The sequence below is a fragment of the Mesoplodon bidens genome, assembly GCF_964165515.1.
Source record: "Mesoplodon bidens genome assembly, chromosome: 9".
In the NCBI taxonomy this organism is placed as follows: Eukaryota; Metazoa; Chordata; class Mammalia; order Artiodactyla; family Ziphiidae; genus Mesoplodon; species Mesoplodon bidens.
Window position 1 is genome coordinate 26,406,358 of NC_138166.1, and position 26,135 is coordinate 26,432,492.

General features: G+C 33.5%; 1 protein-coding gene across 1 annotated transcript in view; it reads right to left on the bottom strand.

Moving 5' to 3' along the window:
* The window catches only part of PCLO (piccolo presynaptic cytomatrix protein), a 383,857-nt gene that overhangs the window by 156,046 nt on the left and 201,676 nt on the right, over positions 1 to 26,135 (bottom strand). The window contains exons 7-8 of the mRNA XM_081243593.1: positions 8,856 to 11,043; positions 3,314 to 3,450 (exon numbers count right to left, since the gene is read on the bottom strand). Of these exons, the coding sequence (XP_081099719.1) occupies positions 3,314 to 3,450; positions 8,856 to 11,043 (2,325 nt within the window). The remainder of the gene's footprint in view (positions 1 to 3,313; positions 3,451 to 8,855; positions 11,044 to 26,135) is intronic.

Below are 26,135 nucleotides of genomic sequence, written 5' to 3' on the forward strand. Positions count from 1 at the left end.
AACAACTCTTGTGTTAATATATCTTTTATTTATACAGACATTCATGCTTTCTCTCACCTAAATACCTTGTATGACAGATGCAGAGGACAGAGTGCCCTTCTGGGGATCCAAGCCCTGTGGTAGGCACTGCACATATACCATGGTGGATGGAAGAGAAAGCACTTGCTCTCTAAAAGCCCGTAGACCAAGACACAATGCATGGAGTGCTACTGGAGCACAAAGGAAGAACACCTGTGGGGAGGTGGTGGTGGTAGTGTCAGAGAAGGCTCCTTGCAAGATGAGGCATGTACATGGAGACCTCAGTGATGAATAGGGTTAGCCAAGAGAAGAGAGGAGGGGGAATGTTCAGGAAGAGGAAACAACACATTCAAAAGCCCAGAAGAAAGAGAAAGAGTGGCTCTTCCAGAGGAGCTCAATGTACCGCAATATAGCAGTTGCATGGGAATTGCACAAGGCATGGGCATTACTGCAGAGTGAAGGCATTTTGTACTAGTAGAGAAATGTTGACCTTTCTAACAACCCTGTGAAGGGTATTAGTCCTATTTATAGATGAAGAGACTGAAAAAAATTAAAAAAAAAAAATAAAGAGAAAGGAGTCAGGTGATCTGTTCAATTCACAAAGCAGAGTTGAATTTCTACTGAACACTGCAGAGGTTAAACATAAATATATATATTTGAAAGGAAACAAATATAGTTTTGCAGATTTGGTTTATTTTTATGGTTTATATGATTTGACTCTAACTTCAGAAATACTCTTCAATTTCTCTAATGTATGTTTACATTAAATATTTTTAAAGCAGACAAATTAGTGCTTGCATTAGTCAATTTGGTTTTATTACTTCTGCCTCCAGAGCATTTTATGAACATAAATTCTTATGCATAAGTTTTCAAATAAATGCAGCTGGACTTATTGGTACCAAGAGTTCAATATTACCTTTTTGTGATTAAATATGCAAAGAAGTGACTGAAACAAGAATGCTATTTTGCTATCCTTCTATACCAAAATATAGTTTTGATGAGTTAATGAGGAAGACAGTATTTGAAGATAAATATTAATGCAAAAAAGCATGAATTTTGAACTTTATATAAATGTAATTAAAGCATATGTTGTCTTCAATAAAGCTTTTATTTAGAGAAATCTATAAAGCAAAACAAAGAAATTATTGTCACAAAAGTCAGTATATTTGCTACTTGTTTGGGAGAGGTTGAAAATTACAATCTGCAAAGGGCACTTGGAGGTTTCAGTGGGCAGAAAATCCTCGCTTTTTTGTTTGTGTGGTGGTTATATGGCTGTTCACTTTATAACTAGTTTATAATTCTACATATTTTCAGTTTTGAGTATTGCAGTTTTTTTTTTGTTTGTATGTTATATAACAAAACACAAATGTAAAAAATAACTTTTAGCAAGACAATACACATTATTACATTTACCAGTATATAATTCTAACAAGGACCCTTACATTTTCTATGTTATCAAACATAGAGAGAAATTAATTAAATGATTCTCAAATATAGCCACTCTAGTTTTGGTATTATATTGCTCTATAATTATATAGTTAAACATGATGTGCTATGGCTTCAGTGAACCAAAATCATAAATCTGTAGATGTAACAGAAAATTATGAACAAAAAAGTCATTAGGAATATTTATGTTTAATCTACATACAATAAAATAAATTTTAGAAATATTTTTGGGGATGGGCAGATTATTTTAAAATTATCCTGTATAATATTAGTTGGATAAATTAGTTGGACAAGACTACTCTGATTGGATCCTCAGAAGTTTTGGGAAATAATTGTATGGAAGTTATTGTTTTTTTTAGTTCTTCAGTTTTTATAGTTCATCTTATTAGGATTTCTCTAAAGGATTTGTGTTTTCATTAACTTGATCTAGGTTTGTCAGAAATAGTAAACTTCAGAGAAGCAAACAAGATGGGTAAGATATAACAAGTAAGTCATTACAGAGAGATTCCTGTAATTAAAAAAAATCGACAAATTGATTGTTTTAGTAATTGTAGATAACAGGTAAATTGAAATTTTTAAACATGTTCAGAATGATTTTAATCCTTTAACTTTCCCACTTCTGAGCTAGATCTATTCTAGATCTACAATATTTACAATATACAGAGAAGAACAGATTTCTATAAAATATGATAGCATCTAGAAAAACAAAATAAAATTCTGAGAAAACATTCAGAACAATTCTGAAAAATTTAGAACAAAATTCTGAGAAAAGAAAATTCTAATCAGCTGGAAATTTGTCTATGAAAACTGAAACTGGTTAGGAAAAAATCAAATCTAAGACCATAGATAATATCTTTTAGACAGTACTTATACATGTAAAAGTCTTGTTTTCTTTTACACCTTAATGTGACAAACACTGAATTATAGTAAATTCATATGGTTCTTCTGTGTTGTTCAAAATATAGCTGTCATTTACATCAGTGAATCGTTAATCAGACAGGGATGATTTAGGAGTTAATGTACATGATATAAGTAACTATCTCTTTGTGAGTATTTTAATGATCATAATGAATATACAGCCTGCAAAAATCTGATCTGTTAAGGTAACTGATTTAAGGCCACATGGCTTACCAGAGGAATCTCCCTCAGGTTATCCAACTGTTAATCTAGTAAGATCTATCAAAATTCAATTCAAACATCACCACATTTTTTCTAAAGTGAATAAGATCATGAATTATGATATTATATTTATGTAATAGTGAATAGTACCTCTAAGTTTAAGTTTTTCACCTACAAATAGGTATTAGTAAAACATACTTTATGAAAGTTGTTCTGAAGATAAAATCCAAAAATGAATGTAAAACAAAAAAACACTTCCACATAATAGACCCTAAAACATCATCCCTTCACCCCCAACTGACGCCTTCCCTGTCCCCAGGTGACTTGGTTTGGTCATCCTCTTACTTGCTTGACACCTGAACATACTGTTATTGGAGAACACTGAAATTACCCAAATCTATTTCACCCAATATTCTGTAAGCTCTTTAGGAGTTTCATGTATTCTCTGTGTATGGCAGTGTTGGGTATGTTGTACAAACTTAATTATCTGTTAGAGGTAAAAACTCGCTTAAATTGCCTTGGTAGAAGCATCATGGTTATGCTGCGATGTCAGTCATGGTTGATGAAGAAAGGTTACTTAGTACTTTAAGATACTGAAAAGAAAAATCATTTGTGAACTGGATTGACAAAAGTCCCATTCATTGCAGGATAACTGAGACCATTTTAGGATGAAATGAATCTTTTTTTAAAAAAAATAAATCTGAAAGAGATTGCTCAATATAGCACTTACTTGCTCTTGATGTTGACTGAGTGGTCTAGAGTGGACCAACCTTTCTGGCAGTTTTCGATCCAGACCATGTCCATTTTCCAAACGAGACTCCCTGGGTTTGTCAAACCAATCTGTTTCTTCACGACGCAGGTGATAGGCTTTGAAGACCAAGGAAACATCAAACATTGCAACTCTAACAAATACAGATGACAGAGGGCAGCAGATATTCTGAAGTAGCAACATGCTCCAGGCTTATTAATCATTCATGCATTTCAAGCACAATTCCCAACAGGATCAGAAAAATCATTTCCAATATTATGTTAAAAATTTTGTACCATGGAATAACCTAGAAAAAATAATGTACCACCTGTGAAACTTTTCAAAGCAAAATAAAACAAAATTTAAATTTAGATTAGGTGAAAGAAGAAATTTAGACAGTGATTGAATAAATAAATGAACAATAAATATTTCTCAAAGGTCATTCTATTCAACCTCAGTCCATCAGTTCTACCTCCTCACCTCTCCCCACTACCCATCACCAAAATCCAAGGAAAATATATTCCTTGAATACAGAAGATTCTGTTATTTTCCCACTCTCATATCAACCCAATACCACTATGGCTTTGGACATCAAGTGAGCATTTTTTGAAAACATGACATTTCTATGACATCCATAAATTAACAAAAGCATTTATTTTTAGGAGAATCCCAGGTATCATTGCTAGGAACATGTGTGCCATAATCACCTGGTAGCCTAATACTAAAAATATATCTATTAGCATTTTTCATTAAAAATTAAACAATTATTTTCTGTGGGCTCACATATTTAGGAATTAAAGAGTTGGTTAACTGCTTTTTGTACTTAAAATGTGCCAAAACTTGACATCTTAAAATACTTTTTTGAAAATACAACCATATTTCAGTATATAAATATTATTTAAAAAATTTCATCCCATTCAGTTCTTAGTACTTCCAAGGTCTTTTTCTTATTTAGTGCCCCCAAATCACTGTTTACCTAATATAGAGAATTTGACTTTATATAACTTTATTCTTTGTAAAAGGATCCCTAATTAATAGTCTCTGGAAATACATTATTGCTTCCTAAATGGCAGATGGAGTACCCCTTCTCAGGTGCTCATCCTGAAAGATCTGTTGATGATGCTATCAACCTATGCCTTCTTGAAACTCTAGCTTCTACAATGCCGTACTACTGAGTGTTCCTCTCTAACTCATTACAGTTCTCTTTCTGTCTACATCACTGACTTCTCTTCTACTACTTTCTCCCAAGACTTTTTCCCAGGCAATTTCCATTAGTTCTTTACTGGCAGGGCTGGCAAACCCATAGCATATACAGCATTACTCACCTCTACACCTCCCGTGATCATGGTCAACGCCACTGATTAACCACAGCACTTTTCCCGAATAAACACAGAATGATAGATGATGTGTCATAATTTAGTCAGTCTTAGATTTGAGGAAATACGATACATACCTGGTTTGTGGTTGCATATGTACTTATCTGATCTCCCCTATTAGACTCTAAGCTGCTTGAGGGTAAGGCTCATGTCTTCTTTTGTTGTTGTTTTTTTTTCTCCCTCAATACTAAAAACAATGCCTTGCAAATGCCGTAATATTCATTAAATATTCAGGAAATGAATGAAACATAGGAAAATTAGTCATCAACTAAAGAAAGCTAAATATCCTAAATTATGATAAGCACATGTTAAAATAAATATTAATTTGTCCCTTGAGTCTCATTAATAGTTACACTATCTTTTCTCACAATCTACTCAATATTTATTATGGTTTTTCATAGTTTTAATTTGACACCAAGTGACTAAATTTATGAAAGAAATATTTAATATAAACTTGATAAGTAAATAGAAAATCTGTTATTTAATCTCTAAAACTTATTACATTATCAACAAACACACTAACATCATTTTATAGTAATTTTTGTATATCTCTATTACTTATTTCTCATAAAAAATAGTCTATACTGATTTTAATAAATGACTATCTCAGATAATGCACTACATGATTTCACTTGAATATACAACTTTGCTTAATGCATTTAAAATAACAATCCTTTAAAATGTTTCCTTGGTTGTGTCTATACAGATAAGGCAGAATCTCAACCTGATATAAATTTTGTCAATTTATTTCCGATTCTGATGACATACTTTGATTGTCTGTTATGTCTTATAATGACTCTATACATAACCAAGTTAGGATGGCTAGCATGCTTTGCATAGGAATTTATAGATCAATGAAGAAAAACCAGATTAAATAAATATGCTCTATATTGGATTCTGTCTTCATCATTTACAGCAAGTTGGACATAAATGCTAATTGTTTATAGCTACAATTGTCTGATCTGCCATGGTAGATCCGAACTTTAAAAACTAAATTTTATAATAATAATAATATTTTCCAAATTAAAGAATTTTGCTGGAGATTAACATCCCCTCGTTTTAAGCCATTGATATTTTCTTTTCTTAAATGTAAAATGCAAGAAAGCTACTTTGGGGTCTAGCATTATTCACATTATTGACTGTAACAATAGTTATACAAACAGCTTACTTCTATTCTGTATGAAATATTCATTGGAAAGTTTTTAAAAGACTGTATATACCGATGTTTTTTTCTTTTTTTACATGGAGTATATTTTGAAAGAACGTTTTCAACAAAATATTTGCGGTTGTAGAAATACAACTTGACTGTTTCTAGTTTAGTTTTTCTCTTAACCATGAATGGATATTAAGTTGTAGACTTCAAGCTGATGGTCATAAATAGTAAGCAATATAAATTACCTACCTATAAATTACCTACCTAGATTATACCTCAAATGAGATTTTTCAAAATTAACTGGAGTTATATAGAATACATCTGAAAAACATCCTGTTGTCTATAACCTAGAGTTTGAGTTCAGAGAAAGCGCAAAAATTTGAAATCAGTTAAATTTGCTTTGTTTACATGCTACTAAATAGCCTGTTGGAATGTTATACTTTTCAAAGTTGTTTTAGTATCATTCAAACACAGATATAGTATATATTTGGTTAATTTTTATTTAAAAAATCCCTAATATTTCATGAGTTTATAATGTCATGAGTTATGTAATTGGGAAGAATATTTTCTATTTTTCTTAATTACCCAAGGAATCCAAGATTTCAAAAGAAAAGCAGACCACTGTTCACCAGAAGAAAAGTGATATGCTTATGAGATATAAACACAAAGAAAATAGATAACATTTTAAAACATACATCTTTTAAAGATAATCACTACAATTCACACACATATTACATATGTAATTCAGTTTGTTATAGTTTTTGTTTGTAGAATTCTATATTAACATGATTTTTATGACTAAATTTCTTGTCTGCTTAATTTAAAAATATATTTTAACTCAATTTGATTTTGTGTAAATTTCATTGTAATTGTTTACTTCTCTGGTGTCATCGTTACATATTTCATAATTTTGTATGCTGCATGATGTCTCATCCAAATTAGTTTAAATAATTTTCTGGAGATTAACATGTTTTTAAGCTGATGATATTTCCAAATACTTGCCAAATTGTATTTGATAAGTATTCTTTGATGTGTCTTGATATTTTATCAAAACAAGTTTTCATAGTCTTTGATGACTATGAGTACACATCATCCAAACATATAAATGAGAAATAAAAATTTGGTTATTTTTATATGGTTGTACGTAAATGACTGCTGTATTTTGGAATATCTAGAAACATCTGTATGGCTGGAACCATGTTGGCAAAACATCTGTGATGAATAAATCAATTTGTCAAATTCTCTCCAGGTATATGTTCATCATGCACACACAGATTTTACGTGTTTAGTTATGTGACTGACCTGTTAGTTTTTGTTTTATTTTGCTATTTTACGGATACAATTATTGAAGAGCCTTTTTATTCTTCTGCAGCAGTCATTGTATATATATACTTATATACACATATAATGTGTGTAAAATGTGGATTGTGAAAAAATAAAAAAAATAAATGTTTCTGCATTATATAACTTACTTAACTACGTAGATTGATTCAAACAATCAGCTAAATAAAAAAAAACCACACAGGGTGTTTTATTTAATTGGCTGGTTATCAATAAAAAATGGTCAATCCAATAGCCTGTAGAGAATAAAACAAATCAGGAAGTGACTAGTCTCTTGGAATTTCACTAGAAAAAGCAGTCTCTCCTCCTTCAGATCCAGTGATTATCTTAGTCCTGATCAAACCTACATTTGAACTTCTAAAATCATATTGGTGTCTAGCTATAGAAGAAAGAAAATCCTTTTCATGAAAACATATTTCCTGTAAGTCCTCAGGGAAAATGTTAGATTTAAAATAAGAGATGTTCATGTTAACTTAGTGCTTTGCAATCTCTAAAGCCATGAAGTAATACATTTTTATGTGATGAGAAGTATTTTATTTTTAGGACTCAAACCACACCTACATTCAAATGTATACCACAGAGGGGGGAAAAAAAAAGAACCAAGTGTCATGGGTCCTCTTGGCATGGGCAAGACTTCACATCTCTGTACCTGTCCAAACTTGTCTTCTAATTTAGACTTGGTCTAAGTCATTTTCTAAAATCCTTATGCTTCTATATGATTAAACAAAGAAAATTACCATAAACCAGTTTTTAGTTAAGTATGTACTTGCCATAAATCTCTTGTTCAATATGAAAAACTAGTAATGACAATTTAGGGCAAAAAAAATGGAATAATGCAAAAAGCAAAGCCATGGAAAAGGCTAACTGAACACACAAGGAAGGCTTCAGCTCAAATAGCTAAATTCACAAAAGCAGTGTACAAATTTCCAATTTTAAAATCTAAACAATCCTTCATACATATTGACAAGCATGTGGATAATACTGTTATTTACTGTCAAAACCATATTTAGTACTAAGCTTTCTAGTATGTAATGCAAAATGTACAAGCTCGTCAATTATTACATTCATAATGAGAGAGATTAAAATACAAACCTTTTATTTAAGTAGAATTATAAAACTCTACATTATGTTAACATTAGGGACTTATTTGAAAGTTCTCAAAAGGAGAACATTCTCTGAATTAACGAACACCAATCTCACAAAATGATATAAATAATTTTCTATGTACTTCTAGTACTTAATGGCTCAAAACCTTATTCATTTCACAAACTGAAAGAAACTAATAACTTTAAAAATGCCTAAAAAAATAAAAGAAACATACAATGAAAATATTTCCAACTATAGATTTAAAGGATGACCATGTTTCATTGACACAATTGTTTGGTAATGGTTTTGGAAAAGTGGACACCAAACAAATCAAGCAGACAACCAAGAAACAACAGTAAAAGAATAAACTAAAAAGAAATAAAGAAGAGCATGCTACAAAATCTACACACAAGATAAAATTTCCATTTACAAGAAATAAAATTGAAGTAAACATGCAAAAGACGCACCAAGAAAAGTAGAATACGTCCTTGGAGAAGGAAAATTAAACATGCAGAAACACAAGAGTTTGAGTTTTGAGAGTAACAAGGTAGTTTGAGGCCCAATTTACCTTCACTGTCTGACATGGCATGTTGGAAGTCATCCATGATGAAAGCTATGTCACGATCGTAGCCTCGTGTCCGTGATTCTTCTCTCATGTGTTGTTGAACTTCAGGCAATGAGTGACTTGATCCAAACTGATCCCTGGTGTCTGCAGATATTGGTGGCAGTGGTCCAGCTGCAGCCCTGGCCATTCCCATTGGCTGGCCAACAGGACTGAGTGGACTTTCCTCTTCAGAATTCTGGGCCACAATTGGTATTCTTCCTCTACTCTGGCTAATCGGCAAACTGGTAGGCTTAGTTCTGCCAGAGGGTGATGCATGACTAAAGGAAACATCTAGAGCTTCCGCCTCTTGAGCTTTCAGTCTTAAAGAAGAGCTGGAAGAATCTCTTTTAATTGATAAATCAAGCCCGTAGACAGAGGAAGGTCTGGAAGAAGGTCTGGACCTGCTGCCACTGCTGTATGGCTTATCTGCTTCATCCTGCAGAGCTGACCGTATGGTATTTCCTAATGTGCCCAGCCCTGTGCCAAGAGATGATCCCAAAAATTTGTGTTGGTCTGTAATATTTTTTCTGAGGCCAAAAGTGATATCATCTTGAAGAAGCCTTGCCCTGGAAGAAATGCCACCAATAGATGAACTGCTAGAAGTCATATAGCTCGAATAATCAGGTTCAAGGTCTCTACTTTCTTGAATAGGTGAAAATTTGGACATTTTAGGATCAATTAGTGATTTCTTATGCTTTGACTGCTTTTGATAAAGTATGGCTGCTGGTAGTTGTTTTGCTGCTTGTTTTTCAAGTGTGAGTCTACTAATGCTATACTTTTCAGATTTTGGAAAATGTCTATAGCTAGTATCGGCATGGTAATAATGGGAAAGACCAGCGAGGTGATCTAAGCTCTCTGCCCCTCTACGGAATTCTTGTTTAATCTGATGTTTCAGAAGCTTTAACTCATAAGGATCCTCCATCGGGTCTTCCTCTGCTTTCACATAACTATGCAATCTGGAAGAAGTCTGCAGAGGTGCTAGGAAATCTGTCACTTCTTGAGACCTACGTGTCTCAGTGGTTCGAAGGAGACGGTCTGCTTTTGACAGATCTTTTTCATGAAGGCTAAATGCAGTGCTTAAAGCGGCTGTTCCTTTTGTAATATCTCCAATGTCATCAATTAAGACATAATTTCGTGGAGTATGATGGTCAATATCTGCATAGAAAGAGTCTGCCGATATGCTTGATATTGGGCTGCTTGCCATGCTACTTCTTTCCTCCAATCCTATTCTCAAGTCTAAGCTGTTGTACTTACTACCAAGGTGGGAAACAGCATATGTATTATCAGTAGAAACAGGCGCTATCATCAGGGGTTGGTTGCGAATCACCTCATAGTTTGAAGTTATCTTGGGCTCCAAATATAACGCAGTTTGCCGGGGCTTTTGTTGTATCACCATCATCTGTGATGGTAACTGATAAGCAGGTTGTGGTGTTGGGGTAGGTTGAGCTTGAGGTGTGAAGGACATCGTTGCCACAGCTTGGAAGGTTGGCTGAGTCTGATAAGGTGAAACTTCCTGATGGTACAGAGTCTGTTGCTGAAAGTGGGATTGTTGGGTGTATGGGGTGGGTGCTTGGGTAGGAAGAGCAGGGGAAGAGTATTGGTATTGGGTATAAGGACTTGTAGGAGGAACTAGCTGAGATTCTGTTTGGGTTTGTGGTGGTATAAACTGGCTGAACTCAGTTTGGGGAGCAGTTCTCGGTCGCTCTATGCCATGCTGACTTTCGATTCGGGTTGGTCTGGTGCTGCTGACCTCACTGTCAGACATGTAATCACGATCCTCAGCTACTCCCTGGAGGTAGGCTCGCTCTCTCTTTTCTCTCTCCTTTAACAACGCCTCTTTCCTCCTGTTAATCCCCATTTCCAGGTACCGTAACTTGGCATCAATCTCCTTCTCTTCCTCATCAAGTTCTGCTTGTTTCTTTCTAAGCTTTGCAGATTCCCTCTCCACAAGATCGAGCTCTCTGTCTATATCCTGGAGAATCTTGGCTCGTGCCATCGTATTGGTTCTGCAGATCCTTCTCCTGGAAACTGTGCCCACGGTGCTGTATGTTGACTGAGTTCCCGTGGAGGTCTCCTCGGGAGGTGGGTTTGGCAGAGTTCTCTTCACTTTTTTCTGGGTGCCAGAGGGTGCCGTGGTTTGAGAACCCTTTGTCTGTAATTAAGTAAACAAAATACAGTACTTTATCATCAAGGAAAAAAAGTAAAAGGTCAAAAAAAACATAATTTACATTTAAATAAAAGTGAGTTCATATATGTTTTAGCTATGAGTGCATAATAAAATTAAAATTCTACACATAATTTCAAGTATTAGTCACAAATGCAGTTAACTGAAAAATAATTTTCCTCTTCTTGGTAAACTGATTATTTATTATTACAACTTTGTAACATTAGAAGTGAATTCTGAAATCAAGCACAGAGTACACTGCTAGGCAAGATTATATTTTAGTTAGACTCTTAGGAGAACTCTTAAAAACTCATTTTCCATCCTATTTAATATACATAATATTACTTACTGAAGGTATGCCCAGAGTATTTGTGTTAACTACCTAAAGTTTAAGTTATATTTGTTGAAGATGGTCATTGTCCTGTTGAATTGTTTGCTTCTATCTTCCCATTCCTACTTTCACGCCCTGAAGTGACTGTAATTCTTATTCCAATCATGAAATGTTTTGAAATGAAATCCTCTGATTCGCTGTCTTTTTTTCCCCAAGAGTTATCTGAACCAACTTCCTATTTAATCTTTCAATATTTTTCTGACTATTTGAATTTTCTATTTTCTTTCAATGCTATTATTCTTTAGTAATTTCAGCTGCTTCTTAATGCTTTAGTAACTTCTACATGAAGCAAAAGGAAATGACTACAATTCAAAAACTCATTAAAATCTTTAAAAAAATCAGATAGTTTATCAGTGAGCTGTCAGATATTTTCAATTTTATTTGGTTAATTTGTCACAAACTTGCATTCTAAGAATCACTGGTCTTGAGAATCATGAATTTTAGAATATCAGAACATGAGAGATCATTTTGACTATAATTAAAATAAGCTGATATACTCAAAGTTACCCAACAATGTAGCAGCATATTCACAACTAGATCTCAGGCCTCTGCCTTCTAGTTGCATATTCTTTACTTGTTTCTTCTTACTAATAATACAAAGACCTTAATTCTTCCCTTTTTCCCAATCACCAAAAATTGAGGACCCCAAAATAACAAAAGGAATATGGGAATTATGTCTAATTAATTATATCATATTTGTCCAAGACCCTGTACTTTTTGTTTGTTTGTTTTTTGCGGTACGCGGGCCTCTCACTGTTGTGGCCTCTCCCGTTGCAGAGCACAGGCTCCGGACGCGCAGGCTCAGCGGCCATAGCTCACGGGCCCAGCCACTCTGCAGCATGTGGGATCTTCCCGGACCGGGGCAAGAACCTGTGTCCCCTGCATTGACAGGTGGACTCTCAACCCCTGCACCACCAGGGAAGCCCAAGACCCTCTACTTTTATTGCCTTTTTACTACTCCCAAATTTGTTAGCTTGGTGTTTTTTTATCTGTTTTCTGTTATTTTTCTGCTCCATTTATCAACCTAATTGTTTAATAGAAATCAGAATCAGAAGCAATATCCTAAAGATCAATTGAGGTTTATGTGTATTTCTGAAATTTTAAATATCTGAATGCAAATTCACAATGAATAAATGATGTGAGTTTGTAAAATATGGCAGAGTGATTTTGAAATCGTAGCTTATCCTCACAGAGAAATCTCAAGGAATATGGGGAATTGGAACCACAAAGGCAGCTGTTTGGCATGTTATTTATTCTCTCTCACCCTCAATTATTTTCATTGTATTTAATACTCACAATCAAGTCATAGGGTTGTTATGAAGAACAAATGAGACCTTTGTGTAAAATATTTAGTACTCATTGTAGGCATCCATTAAGTATTATTTCCTTGTAAAATCCCCTTATTTCCACAGAAAACTGTGGAAATTGGTAAATTCATATACCAAATATTTTTTAAAAAACTGTTTTTTTGAATAAATGAATGCACATGTTATTATGCTTTTTAATAACTGACCATAATAAAATAGTAATAAAATTAAAATTGAAATCCTACAACTACTTAATAATTTTCCAAAATACTAACATATATATGTCTTCTGTTTTTAAAAAGTTTTTTCACAATAATCTTTTCAGTTCTCTGCATATAATGGAGCTCGATAGGAGGCTGAATTTAATGACTGTTTCTTTTCCTAGACTAGCATTTGGAAGATTTGGTATATGCATTAAGTTTTCAAATTTAAGATGTTCATGTGTACTACATGATTGTGGTTGTGAAATTGTTTGAGAAAGAGTGTTTAAGTGTATTACTCTGAAAGTGTAATAGCATTGCATAATATGAAGACATTTGAAAAGTCTTACGTTAAAAGAATTCTCCTCCCTACCAAAGGAGGTTAAAAACGTGCACGAATTAATGTAACACTAAAAGCTGATCCTAGCAGAGAGAAAACACACAGAACAGAGAAGGTAACAACGGAATGGAGTAAATAGAGAGAATGAAAGAAATTTCTGGGTTGGACACACACATTTTGAAAATTAATTTAAAAAAAACAACTGAAGGCATCCATTAAATGGGTGCATATATTTGTTGAATGAAAGAATGAAGAAATGAAAGGGTAAAAGAAGAACTTGTGATTTTCTGGTGTGTTACTATTTTTAAAAATTCTGAATCAAGAAGTGAATTTCCGAGAATTCACTGTGTGGAATGAGAGGAAAGATACGAAAACACAGGAAAGATAAAACTATGAGGATCTGTAAAAAAAGACTATAGTATTAAGAGTAATGGTTATAATGAACTGGAAACTGATAGTAGTTCTTACTCTTTATTGCTCACACATTTATGCAATTTCTCTTAACTTTATGTTTACAAGTTTATAGTTCTCACTTGAGGGAGTGTGCTTAGTCATGCTCATTTTTTTGCAGTTTTATAAAATCCTAGGTTAAAGAAACATTCCAGGTATTAGGGATTTCTAATTATCTTTCAGGGTTGCAAATATTTAATGATCCATGACTTATGTTTATTAATATTTTGTGTGCCACGGATGTGAGTCATGGAAACAAGTGACAAAGTTGGTTGGTAGAAGCTAGATACTTACTCAGTTAGTCTAGCTAACTACTCAGTCTCCACAAATCGAAATAGCTTTGCTGTTCTTTCTTGATAACAAAGTTGGAGACTCATCAAGGTCTCAGCTATATTCTTCCCAAATGACAGAAAGTGTAACACTGATTGAAAGCTTAGTGTCTCAGGCCAGACTTAGAGTTTCAATCCTGGCTCTGCCTTTACCAGCTGTGAGACCATTAGTAAACTGCTTAAACTCCCTGGGCCTCAGTTTTCCTATATGTAGAAGAGGTCAATATTTATTGTTACATTATTGGTTTGGCTAAGGAGTAAATCAGTTAAAACAAGAATCTAGATTAGTTATAATCCAGAGGACAGACAGAAATATAGTAGAGAATTTAAAGTGATGTATTGCCAACTTATAATTTAAAAAGAACAGCCTTTTGAGACAAGAAATAACTTCAAAACTGACTATTTAATTCTAATCTAAACAATATAACGTAAAATAAGAGTACAGAACCCCAAAAGAGAGAACCGAAACATAACCTCTTAAAGATCATCTATATATAATTGCTTAGAAAAGATCAAGAGATGTATAAAAGAAAGTTTATCATGATTAAAGCTGATGTAGTTGGAGGCCATGATTAGAGATGACAACAACAATCTAGAAAAATCTCGGTGTTTAGTAAGATTTTCTTTCCTTGATGACTAGCTTGGTAAAAGTTTTCAGACAGATCTGGTGCTCTTAATCTGAAAAATAATCATACTAAGTAACTGTAAAATATTTTAAAATAGCTGTGCAAATAACAGACCAAGGGAAAAGAACAGAAAGTCCTAAGAATAGAATGGAGGTTGAGGAAGACTGGAAGAATATCTAATTTCAATTGCAATACCTAGGAGGTAACAATGTTAAGAAGCAAACAAGCTCCAGCATAAGTTTTGCTGTCCAAAGGTTTTTTTTTTTCATATTTATTGGAGTATAATTGCTTTACAATGTTGTGTTAGTTTTTGCTGTATAACAAAGTGAATCAGCTATATATATACATATAACCCCATACCCTCCCTCTTGCGTCTCCCTCCCACCCTCCCTATCCCACGCCTCTAGGTGGTCACAAAGCACCGAGCTGATCTCCCTGTGCTATGCGGCTGCTTCCCACTAGCTATCTATTTTACGTTTGGTAGTGTATATATGTCCATGCCACTCTCTCACTTTGTCACAGCTTACCCTTCCCCCTCCCCATATCCTCAAGTCCATTCTCTAGTAGGTCTGTGTCTTTAATCCTGTCTTACCCCTAAGTTCTTCATGACATACTTTTTTTTTTCTTAACAAAGTTATTTTAAACAACATTCTCCTTAGGGGAATCCACTTATACCACGTATCTTATAAAGGAAATAAATTTTTCCTTGCTCTGAGGTGTCAGGGTTATTAACAAAAAGAACAATAGCTAAAGTATATGGATACACTATCCTGAGGACTTTAAATATACATATCTGCATTATCTCACTGTTAAAATAATCTAAGTTTAATCTAAGAATGAGAAAAGTTGAACAAGAAAAAATAGATGCTAGACCAAAATTATTAATCGACTGCTATATATAATAAATATGGCAAAATTCAATTTATTTATTTATTCCAGGAGTTTGCTTAGTATAATTCTAAAATGCATTTTTCTGGATAATAAAGGCACAGAGCTAAGAGGTAAGAGACAGAATGAACACAAACCTTATTCTCAAAAAACTCATGAATCAGGAATGTTTTTTAGGATGTTTTATGAAGAAACTACCTCAGCCTTTTGCTAAACAGCTCTTGTGTCAATATCAGAGATACTCTTCTAAATCACTGTATCACTAGAGAGACTTTGGAATGTATCTTTCATTTTATAAATATAGAAAGCCATACCTGCTACTGGAAATCAATGCTCATCATGATAATATCTTCAATTTTTAAGTTTGTTCTTTCAATTAAACAGGAATGATTTTTATGAAGTCCCTGTACTTCTAGAAAATGAGAAATGTAGATTCACTTCCAAACAGTATAATTCCACACAGATTTATAAATAAATAACATACTTTGATACAGATAAATATATAATTTTCTAGAGAAAACATAGCCTCTTAAAGATCATCTATATAAAAAGTCGGAAGGTGAATTAGAGGAGTATATAAAGAGTGTATTGGGACCCAGAATAAGAAGGATTTACTTTCATCTTGGGCAAGGAAAGATGGATTAAGACATAGCAGAAAGCCTTGGTATTGAAGAAGGGACTGGACTTAAATAGGAGAATAGTTTCTATGTGGAGGGAATAGTATAAAATGTAAATTTCCGAGAAACACCCTGGATTATCTGGTTTAACTTCAGCCTGGTGATGCATTAATATCTGTGAGATGGAAACACATACAGAGTGGAGTTCTATGCAAACAGAAAGAGGAAAAATGGAGAAGCAAATAATACAATTTAAATGTAAAATAGATTACATATATATAATTTATATGTAAAATATATACTATATATGTTATAATTAAATATGTATTATATATATAATATATAAAGCCCTTGAAATCTGTATATTAAAATCTCCACTCATTCCTTTTCTTTCTTTTTTTTTTTTTTACAGATGGAAAAGGCAACCCGGGTTATTACATAGTGGTCAAATTTACTCCAATACCACGTGAAGTACCAGGACAAACCATCAAACTGTAAATGTGCAATCATTGGCAATGACTTGCAATACAGTGCACTGGGTAGCAAGCACTGTGGCTTCATCAAAGAGAAAACTGTGACAGCCCAATTTAATTTCCTTCAATGATAATGTGGCAGTCCACACAGATAACATAGAAACTGAAAATACAATCTTGCAGGGCTTCCGCAAAACATTTTACATTGTCCCTTGACACAGTCGCCAACAAAGTTTTGGACTTAAGAATGGAAAGTGTTCATATAATTTGCCAGGGACCTGCATGCAGACTATGACTATTCATGGTCCAGCATCAATGTAAGTAACTAAAGTTTCTTAACCTTGGCACTATTGACATTTTTCCCAGATGATTCTATGTTGGGGTTGGGATGGCTGTTTTGTGCATTGTAGGATGTTTAGTGGAAACTCTGGCCTCTACCCACCAGATAACATCAGCATATCCTACCCCAGTTCTGTCAGTCAAAAATGCCACTATGCACTGTCAAATAGCTCTAGGGGGAGAGGGAGGCAAAACAGTCACTGGTTGAAAACAACTGATGTCAGAGGATATACAAGATGATGTCTTCAGAAAGAGATCACTGATCTACTGTCATTTAGCTTACGTATTGATGAAGAGACTGCTAGTATTTGTATGTCACAGTGCCTTAGTCTGAATGGACAAGACAGGGACTTTGATGATGTCTTGAAAAAGAGAGCTCTTGGGATAAAGTGTGAAAGAAAAAGAGATATTACAGGCTATGGTAACAATCTGAGCAACTTAATAAAATGTATTATTTTGTCTTGTTATAAATTTGTTTTATGATTCTAAAATTAATCCCTGTATTTGATAGGATAATTCTTACCTTTTGGATTAACATGAACTAATGTGCAGAAGAGAGTCAACCAAGTTTTAAAAAACACAGTTTTATTAGAGAACAGGAAGAAAAAAATAGATGCCTACAACTGTAAGAATGTCTCTTCAGTGCAGAAGATTAATCTTTCTAGCTTAACCTCATAAAAATCTTGTGAAATTTTCCACAGCTGCAATAACTATGGAAAAATCAGAGGATAAGGAATTGCCAGTCTGATTGAAAAATTATGTAAATGTTAGATCTTTGTTAAAAGTTGCTTTTTACTCTGAGTTCAAAAGAAGGATCAATGGTGTAATTAAAAAGGGATTACAAACTTAGGGGGAAATGACAGGTATTTAGTTTGAGAAATTAATTACCAGAATCACTAAGGGAGATCAAGTGGATAGCTAACCTCAATTTTAAAATTGAGAAATCCTTGCCAACTTAAAAATAATTTAAGAGAAAAGAATCGAAACAGTAACCATAAAAACCAAAAACACCTATCTGATAGCTCAGTGAAAAAATGTGAGAACATGCTTATTGTTTACTGTACTGACTACTGAGATTATGAGTAAGACATGGTACCTGCCCTTCAATTGTACAGTATGAATATAGAACTGGAGGACAGAAAATGCTCTCAGAGTCATCTGTCTCACCTTACTGGGAGTTCTCCTAATTCAGGGCCTGCATTCACTTTGAATATGAGAGTAAGTCTTTGTCTTGGTAAGAACACTACTACTCATACATACTATGTGCTCTCTGATATTTTTACTTCTGCTCTGTACCTGGTCATTCCTTCTTTTTAGGATATAAACATTACCTGTCTATAAAGATCTATGCCTCTTAGTGTTAGGCAAGTAGATGAAATGTCTAGGATATTTTCCCCTTCAAACAAGACAGCTCTTTAAAATATATGAACATTGGGGCTTCCCTGGTGGCGCAGTGGTTGAGAGTCCACCTGCCGATGCAGGGGACACGGGTTTGTGCCCCAATCCCGGAAGATCCCACATGCCGCGGAGCGGCTGGGCCTGTGAGCCATGGCCGCTGGGCCTGCACGTCCGGAGCCTGTGCTCCGCAACGGGAGAGGCCACAGTAGTGAGAGGCCCTCGTACCGCAAAAATAAATAAATAAATAAATAAATAAATAAATAAATAAATAAAATATATGAACATTGGTTAGCATATTCCTTTAACTTTGGAAAGTTAGGATGGAGGATGAGGATGAAGCTGTAAGAGAAACACAAGGCTGCAAGCTGGAAAATATGACTACACGTCCTTCCTTTAAAAAGGACTAGAAGCAGAGTTTCACTCTCTGAAATGTCAATGAAAGCATTAATTCACCTTCCAGGGGTCTCTCTACCCCAATATCTACAGTTTCCAGTTTTGAGACAAAAATAGCAGTTGAATATAAAAATATTTAGCATTCTATCCTATACATTGTATCATTAATAATGTGCTCCCAAAATAGACCCATTATTTACCACCATCCCACCCTTGCCCATACACCCAGCTAAAACATTCCAAATGTTGAGTGCAAGGGCTCAGTAATTTCTATTGCTTTAAGATATACAAGAAAAATGAAAGCCAACGGAGGAGTGACGTGTGAAAACGAAATTCTAAATGATACCACTCATGGAAAAATACTTTAAAAACTGATAAAACATCTAGAATCCACTAGGCATTGCAATAAGGCACAGTGCCTGGCACACACAAAATAAAGCCATCAAATTTCTTCAACTAGAGTACTGTGGAATAATTTCATAACTATTTCCATGAATCAAACTCAAAATAAGCAGTATCATCATTGCTATGAAAATATCACCGAATCACTGAAAAAATATAAACACCTTTATCAATAAACAGTCTTGAGTCTCTACAGCTATGGGAGAGAATTTACCATTTGTGAATGTACTTGAAATTGTTAAAGTAGGTCTTTAGTTGTTGTAATATTCTAGTAGCCAGAAAAAGGTGAGAAACTGAATCACAAGACGTTATTAGTCAGAAAATAAAAACAAAGTAACAGAACATATTTAAAAGTCACACAGAAGTTATTTTTCAAAGTCTAGTAGCAGAGGCAAAAATGTTCTCCAATTAATATTGTGAGAGCAGCACTCAATATTTCATCGGGCATCTTTAAGCTTTTCGTTAATGTGCCTCTTGCCCCAGTTGGTCTTGTTTTCTTGCTTAAAGTCACTGCTCTTGGGCTGGCAGCTAAGCAGAAAACTAGTTTCCACCTCACTGGACAGAAGCATCAGAGATATCAGTCTGTGCAACATGTATTGCCTTCTATTTTCTGGAATGTCCCAAACAGATTAATTACTTTTCTCCTAAAATCTGTGTAAGGTATTTTAGAAAGCCCTCTTAGAAGTTTGTAAGGTGATCATTTTTTATACATATGTATGTGTATGTATTTCTCCCTCCTCCCTTCTACCTTCTATCCCTCCCATCCATCCATCTTTGTTATTTCTAGATTTTACATTTTCATTAGAAAAACACGTTTCTGTGCAAGACTACAGATATATTTCTTCACTGGTGTGTTGCTTCATTCAAAATTACATTTTCTTGATCATTTTCCTAAGAGAAAAGAAAATGCTTAAAGGTACTGATGACCTCCTTTTTCTTTTCCTTTTAATCTCCCAACATCCAGTTATTACTATGTTTAAAATCACTTTTTGTAGTTATTACTTCAAAAATTTATTGGGGCAGCAAAACATATTTTGCCTATAGGCTCTTAGCTAAGCAGAAAGAAGGTTTGATAACCAGTGAGTATAAAGAGAAACAAAGAAGTAATTTAAAAGCACTGGCTAACCTAAAGGCTATGAAAACATGATAGCATAAGAATTAAAATCAGATCAGATCACTGGAAAATAAACACAGATACCTCCTATTTTCTCATTTCTATACCATTTAACTTTTACATAGTGCTGCTGGACTAAGAGACGGAATGCTATGAAGAACTATCTAACGTTGATTCCTTCTTCAAGGGCAAAACCATTTACAGTTCTAACATGCTACCACAAGATAATGACTACATCCCTTTACCAGAAAATGTGTTAATGGTTTATACGAGCAATTTGAAGTGGAAAATTAAAGTTAATAAAAATTTCCAAGAACATGAAAACTTATCCCAAAACATAAGTGTATATTAAAAAAGTAAGATACATCTCTTACACCTGCTTTTTTTCCCAGCATGCTGAATATTAGAGTATTGCCCGCCTGTGACTTACTTCATTTTGAGAACAAATTACTGATCCACAAAGAGGGATGGTAGTGATTCCAACGCTTCCAAAAAAATCTCCTCATTTGCATTTCTCATTGACAATCTCTCATCAGAACAAAAATAATTGTATTCAGAACAAAAATAACTGTATTTCAAATGCTGTAAAATGTAAATCTCTAATTATGCTACAGTTTTGTACATGGAGTATTAGAATGATGATTGATTACTATGTGATATGTTTTCCAGCACTTCAGATCATTAGCAATTTGAGGAATGATTCAATAACTACTTATCTAAAGCCATGAGAAACATCATGATCTTTTAACAGTGGCACAGTTTTTACTAAATTATCTGGAGACAATAAAGATATTTTATGTTTAGACTCTTGAAATGCCTAACCACAAAATCACAGGAATATCTATTATTGTTTTTTGTTCCTTTCTCATTGATTAATAAATCCTCTGGCCTGTAAAACCTTGGAACATGACATTAAGATACTTCTGAGCTGCTCTGACCTACATGTGTGCAGTAAATAAAAATAGTTCTTTTTCATAAACCTAAATCACATGAATAGCTTCCAACAAGTTAAATTAAATAACAAAATTTCCTTGGCAAGTAGGACCATGGTCCTTCTTACATATAAACTGGAGAACCATCTGATTCTTTAGAAGACAGTGTTATTAAGAACTGATAAAGGATGGCAATTAAATTAAGTGGCAAGAAATATTTTTTTTTGGTCTTCTAAGATGATAAAGCTCATGCACGGACTTATGTAAATACAACAGTAGTTTTTCTAAATGTATTTTAAGAGGTTAAGTTTTCAATTCTTAATTCTATAAATTCAGTTACATGAGAACAGAGGTATACTTTGATGGGTGATTAGATGATTTTCCAAATGGATAATTAATGAAACCTGAGCTTACTGACTGCAGTGCATTTGAGTGAGAATTTACAGGCATCAGCTCATGCCATAAATGGAAGAACTGGTTGAAAGCGCCGCAAAGAAGCTTTTTCTAAACACAATAACATTGTTTTATTAGAAACATTACTATCATTTTAATACCTATGACACACCGAAGAAATTCATGCACATTTATTAATGTCAAAAGGAGAAATGTCATGATGTCAGGTCTTCATGAAGTATCCTAAAACTCTCTACAATTAGCACTAATTAGTACTTTAAACAGTGATTTCAGCTCAACCTTCTAAAAAGTAAATGACTAACCCATAAAAGTAGCCTCTATGCCCGGAGACTGAGCTCTGTGATTAGGACTGAGTTTTATCAGAAAAAACACTGGAGACTTGTCTTGTCCCTGTCACGTTAAAATATACTATCTAACAGGTCAGAAATTAAAATATTAAGAGTGATTTACTTATGTAGTTAAAATGGTTTATCAGTGAGCCCAAACAATTTTTGTATATATCTTTTTCATTCAGTTGAGGAAGGAGGAGGACAGAGGATGAGTATAATCACTTATAGCTTCAACTCTTCTAATGTTACTGTTTACTCCTTCATAGGGGTTATTTACTGTTCTTCACAAAGTTAAGCTTTTATTTGTCATCTTATAAAATTTTTTCAACCAAAATAAATAGAGATAGCCGTCCTATAATTTAGCTTAAAGATCTCTTACATTGTGTTCAACCATCGCTTTTCTCAACTGTTTTAATTTGAATCTCTAGCAAACTGTTCTTAAGGAGAAAAAAAATAGATAAAAATTCCCTTTGTTGTTTAAAGCTTTAGACTAAGTTACCTCAGTTTATCTAGCCAGTTCATTTCATGCTCAATTTACCTCACTATACTTGTTCTGGTGCTTTCCTAATTCAAACTCTATGCATAAGTCAAGATACAAAAGAGGACCAAAAAGAAAATCCTGTTAAGTAGAAGAAATTCATTTGCTACAAATGGAATTAATGTTGGGTGGGTAGGGAGGTGCAAAGAACACTGACCTGGACTTCAGATTTCTCATCTTTAAAACATGGAATAAAATAAATATAAAACCTACAGAAAAGAAATGGTTTGGATCTCTACAAGCAACTGAATTTGAAACTATTTTATTTGTTATATAAGGCTATAAAAGTATGAACTAGCTTATGTATAGATGTATATGTATAGGCATATATGGCCATTACAAACATGTATTTTTATGTTGAACATAGTGATAAGAAAAAGTAAAGCAACTACTGGAATACATTTTGATGCCACTACGTACATTATACCTCAAAACTTTTCCAAATTTTTATATCACAATCATTTTCGTTGCTTGTTATTTTATTTCAGTAATAACACATGTGGCAGATTACAGAATCCTAAATAAGTAGTAATTTAAAAAAACATAGACAAATATACAAAAGTGCATGTCTGTTTGTTGGGAGGGGACGTATTTTCGAGAATATGTAGGTAGATTTATGTAGAATCAGTTTTAAACTGCACAACTGTTCAAAACAGGTAGTGTACTGAATTAAGAATATTATGATAAAATGCTTAGGAAGCTAATAACTGTTAAATGATGCTCAGTGTTTTTAAATTGGGTCAGTAATAATCAATACTCTATTAATTCAGAACTCCCCTGTGTTAAACTAGTATTTCCTAATATTTAGGGTTACATTTTCAGCAAAGGTCTTTCACTGAACATTAGGAACATACGTCTGTTTCTTATAATTATGTTTATTGGCATAGTTTGAAATGTAGATGTTGAGAAAAATAACACAAATAATCTGATTTTTTCCCCTTCAGTCTGAAAAGGTTTGCTTTGAAATTAATCCTTAGATACTTATTACAATGAAATAGCAAAGGTTAACTACTGAACACTAGATTTATGAGATCAATTCAAAAAATTTCTGGTTTTCACTGACATTTGTCTACATGTATACATTCATTTTGATTTTTATCAGAACCTAATAATAATGACCATAAATTATTATTTTACTGCCATTTATTTTGAAAAACACTTTAACATACTACTTCTTATTTTAAAATATAATATTATAATAATATATAATAATATCCAACATTTTAATCATAAAGAAGAAATATGATAAGAAAAGTGTACTAGCAATGAAGTGGGTGTAAAAGCTATAGAAAAAAATGAGGCCTCAGCTATTTAGAAAGCCAGTCGTTAATATATGGATACTTTTTCTCTCCTATATGTAAATACTACCATTATAAAACAGCTTATTTCATCAAAGTCAGTTTTAATAGACTGGTTTCTTATGTTGCTTTCCAAAGACAGTAATGAAAAACAACCCCTAAAAAATATTATTCTTCAAATCACACTTAGTTATCATGGCCATTATTTCTTAAATCTGTATATTCTGACAGAAATAAAATTGACAGAAATAAAATTTCTCAATTTAGGTTATGGAAATTACTCTCAGAAACAGACATTAAAGGGTTCTAAAAATCTTAAAAATAGCTATCAAAACAGCAATCAGTGAAGCAAAACACATTCTTGTAAAAAATCAGGCTCATGAATACCATCTGCTTTGCAATAGGATCCTGGCTTAAACTCTAGAACAAAAATATTTTAATAAGGAGTTTGTCTATTATTTAAAAAGCTCTAAAATTGTTCAACAAGTCTAAGGGTAGGAAAAACAGTTTAAACACTTGGCAGTTTATGTAATTTTAAGACGAGACAGAGGTGACAACATTTTAAATGTAGCTTATTTTGGTGCACAGAAGTGGCATGTATCATTATTGATAAAACGTGCTATTTCTTTTGATAGAAAAAAATCATTGCTTTTTTTTAAAGACAGATAAATCTTGGAATGATAAATCTAGTTCCAAACAAATCCTTTGAATTTACACTGCTATTTCTTCCAATAGCTATGACATTCTCTCCTGATTTTGTAGAGAACATGCTACATTAACCTCTTTTTTTTTTATAACATTTTAACAATTTACTTGAGCAAAAATCCACTTGAGTCAGGCAGCATCCAATCTAGCAGATAGAAAGAAGCTCCGAAGAGCTGTACAAAATGAGTTTTACAGGCAGAGGGGAGTGGGAACAAGGAAGTTATACTTTGCAAAAAGAGTGAGTTTAACCTCCTTTCTTGACGTTCATGATCATCTGGGGTCATGATGTAAACAGTTTCATTGTGTAAAAGAAAAAAAAAGAGCATGAAGAACATGTTTTGGTGCTCTGATTTATGAAAGTTTCATAGGTGTGATGCTCGAGGTAATCCACAGACACACACAAAAATACTGGACTGAAATAAATTTGAGAAAGCGTATTGTCATCCATTCAGCAAAGGAAGAAAAACACAGGGGAAAACAGAAGGAAAAACTGTAACCCTGAACTACACAAGAAGTGTAGTACAGAGAATGAATAAGATTTTATTTATTTGTTTTGCTTTGCTACTATTTTTTGTTTTAGGTGGGAGCAAGGAATTGGTGAATCACCCCCAAATTAAAAGCAGTTTGGTGGATAAAGTGGTCTGTACACTAATTCATCAAATTAATTTACAGCTATAGAGAACCTACTGTGAACTAGGCATTGTTCTGGGCACTGGGGATATAGCAGTGAATATAATTAACAAAAATCCTCACCCATAAATTCTGGTTGGGGAAGAAAGACAATACATGAAATTATAAAGAAACAGACATAGTACTTTTGATAATAATATGTGATATGGAGAGAAATCAAGAAGGGCATAAGGACAGAGTGTTAGAAAGGTGGGTGGTTTTCATTTGGTCAGTCAATAAAGGCCTTATTACCTAAAAGAATAACTTTAAAATGGTTATAAAGAACAGGAATCTAAAATTTCTAGAGAATCACCATTATATACTTCATAGACCATGAAAGGCACACAGTTACTAGGAGATTTGAAAATTTTTTCTACTAACCCATAAGGTAAAGCTCTTTAATGAGAGTCAGCAAATTTCTGCTGAGGAAATACAGAAACTGCCAAATGTACACCCCCCCACCCCCCACCGTGAGGAAAGGGAATTAACTGGATATCTACAATTGCCAGACTTAGTGATGGGAAGGTTGTGTTCCTTTCATTCAATCATTACAGATGATTTGATCACTCTCCACTAGAGTCCACTAATGTTTAATTATTTGACTTCCATAAAACATTTTAATTGAAGAAGTCCACTGATGAAAGTTAGAAAACAATCTCTGTGTGCATACCATTTTTTCATTACAAAGCTTATTTCTTTCTGTGCTTTTTCTAAATCATGATGAAAATACATTATTTTCAAGTGGTATCTAAGTAGCAAGCTCAGCCCCATGGGAAGGAATAAATTCTAAATTTACTTTAGTTGTATCTCTTCGGAATTTTCCTGGGGAGCAATCAGAAGAACTCAAGTAAAAACGTGGTAATTTTTTTCCATCTTTACTCAGAGTTAAAATTTTCTAGTTGTAAAAGGAAGGAGACCACAAAATAAA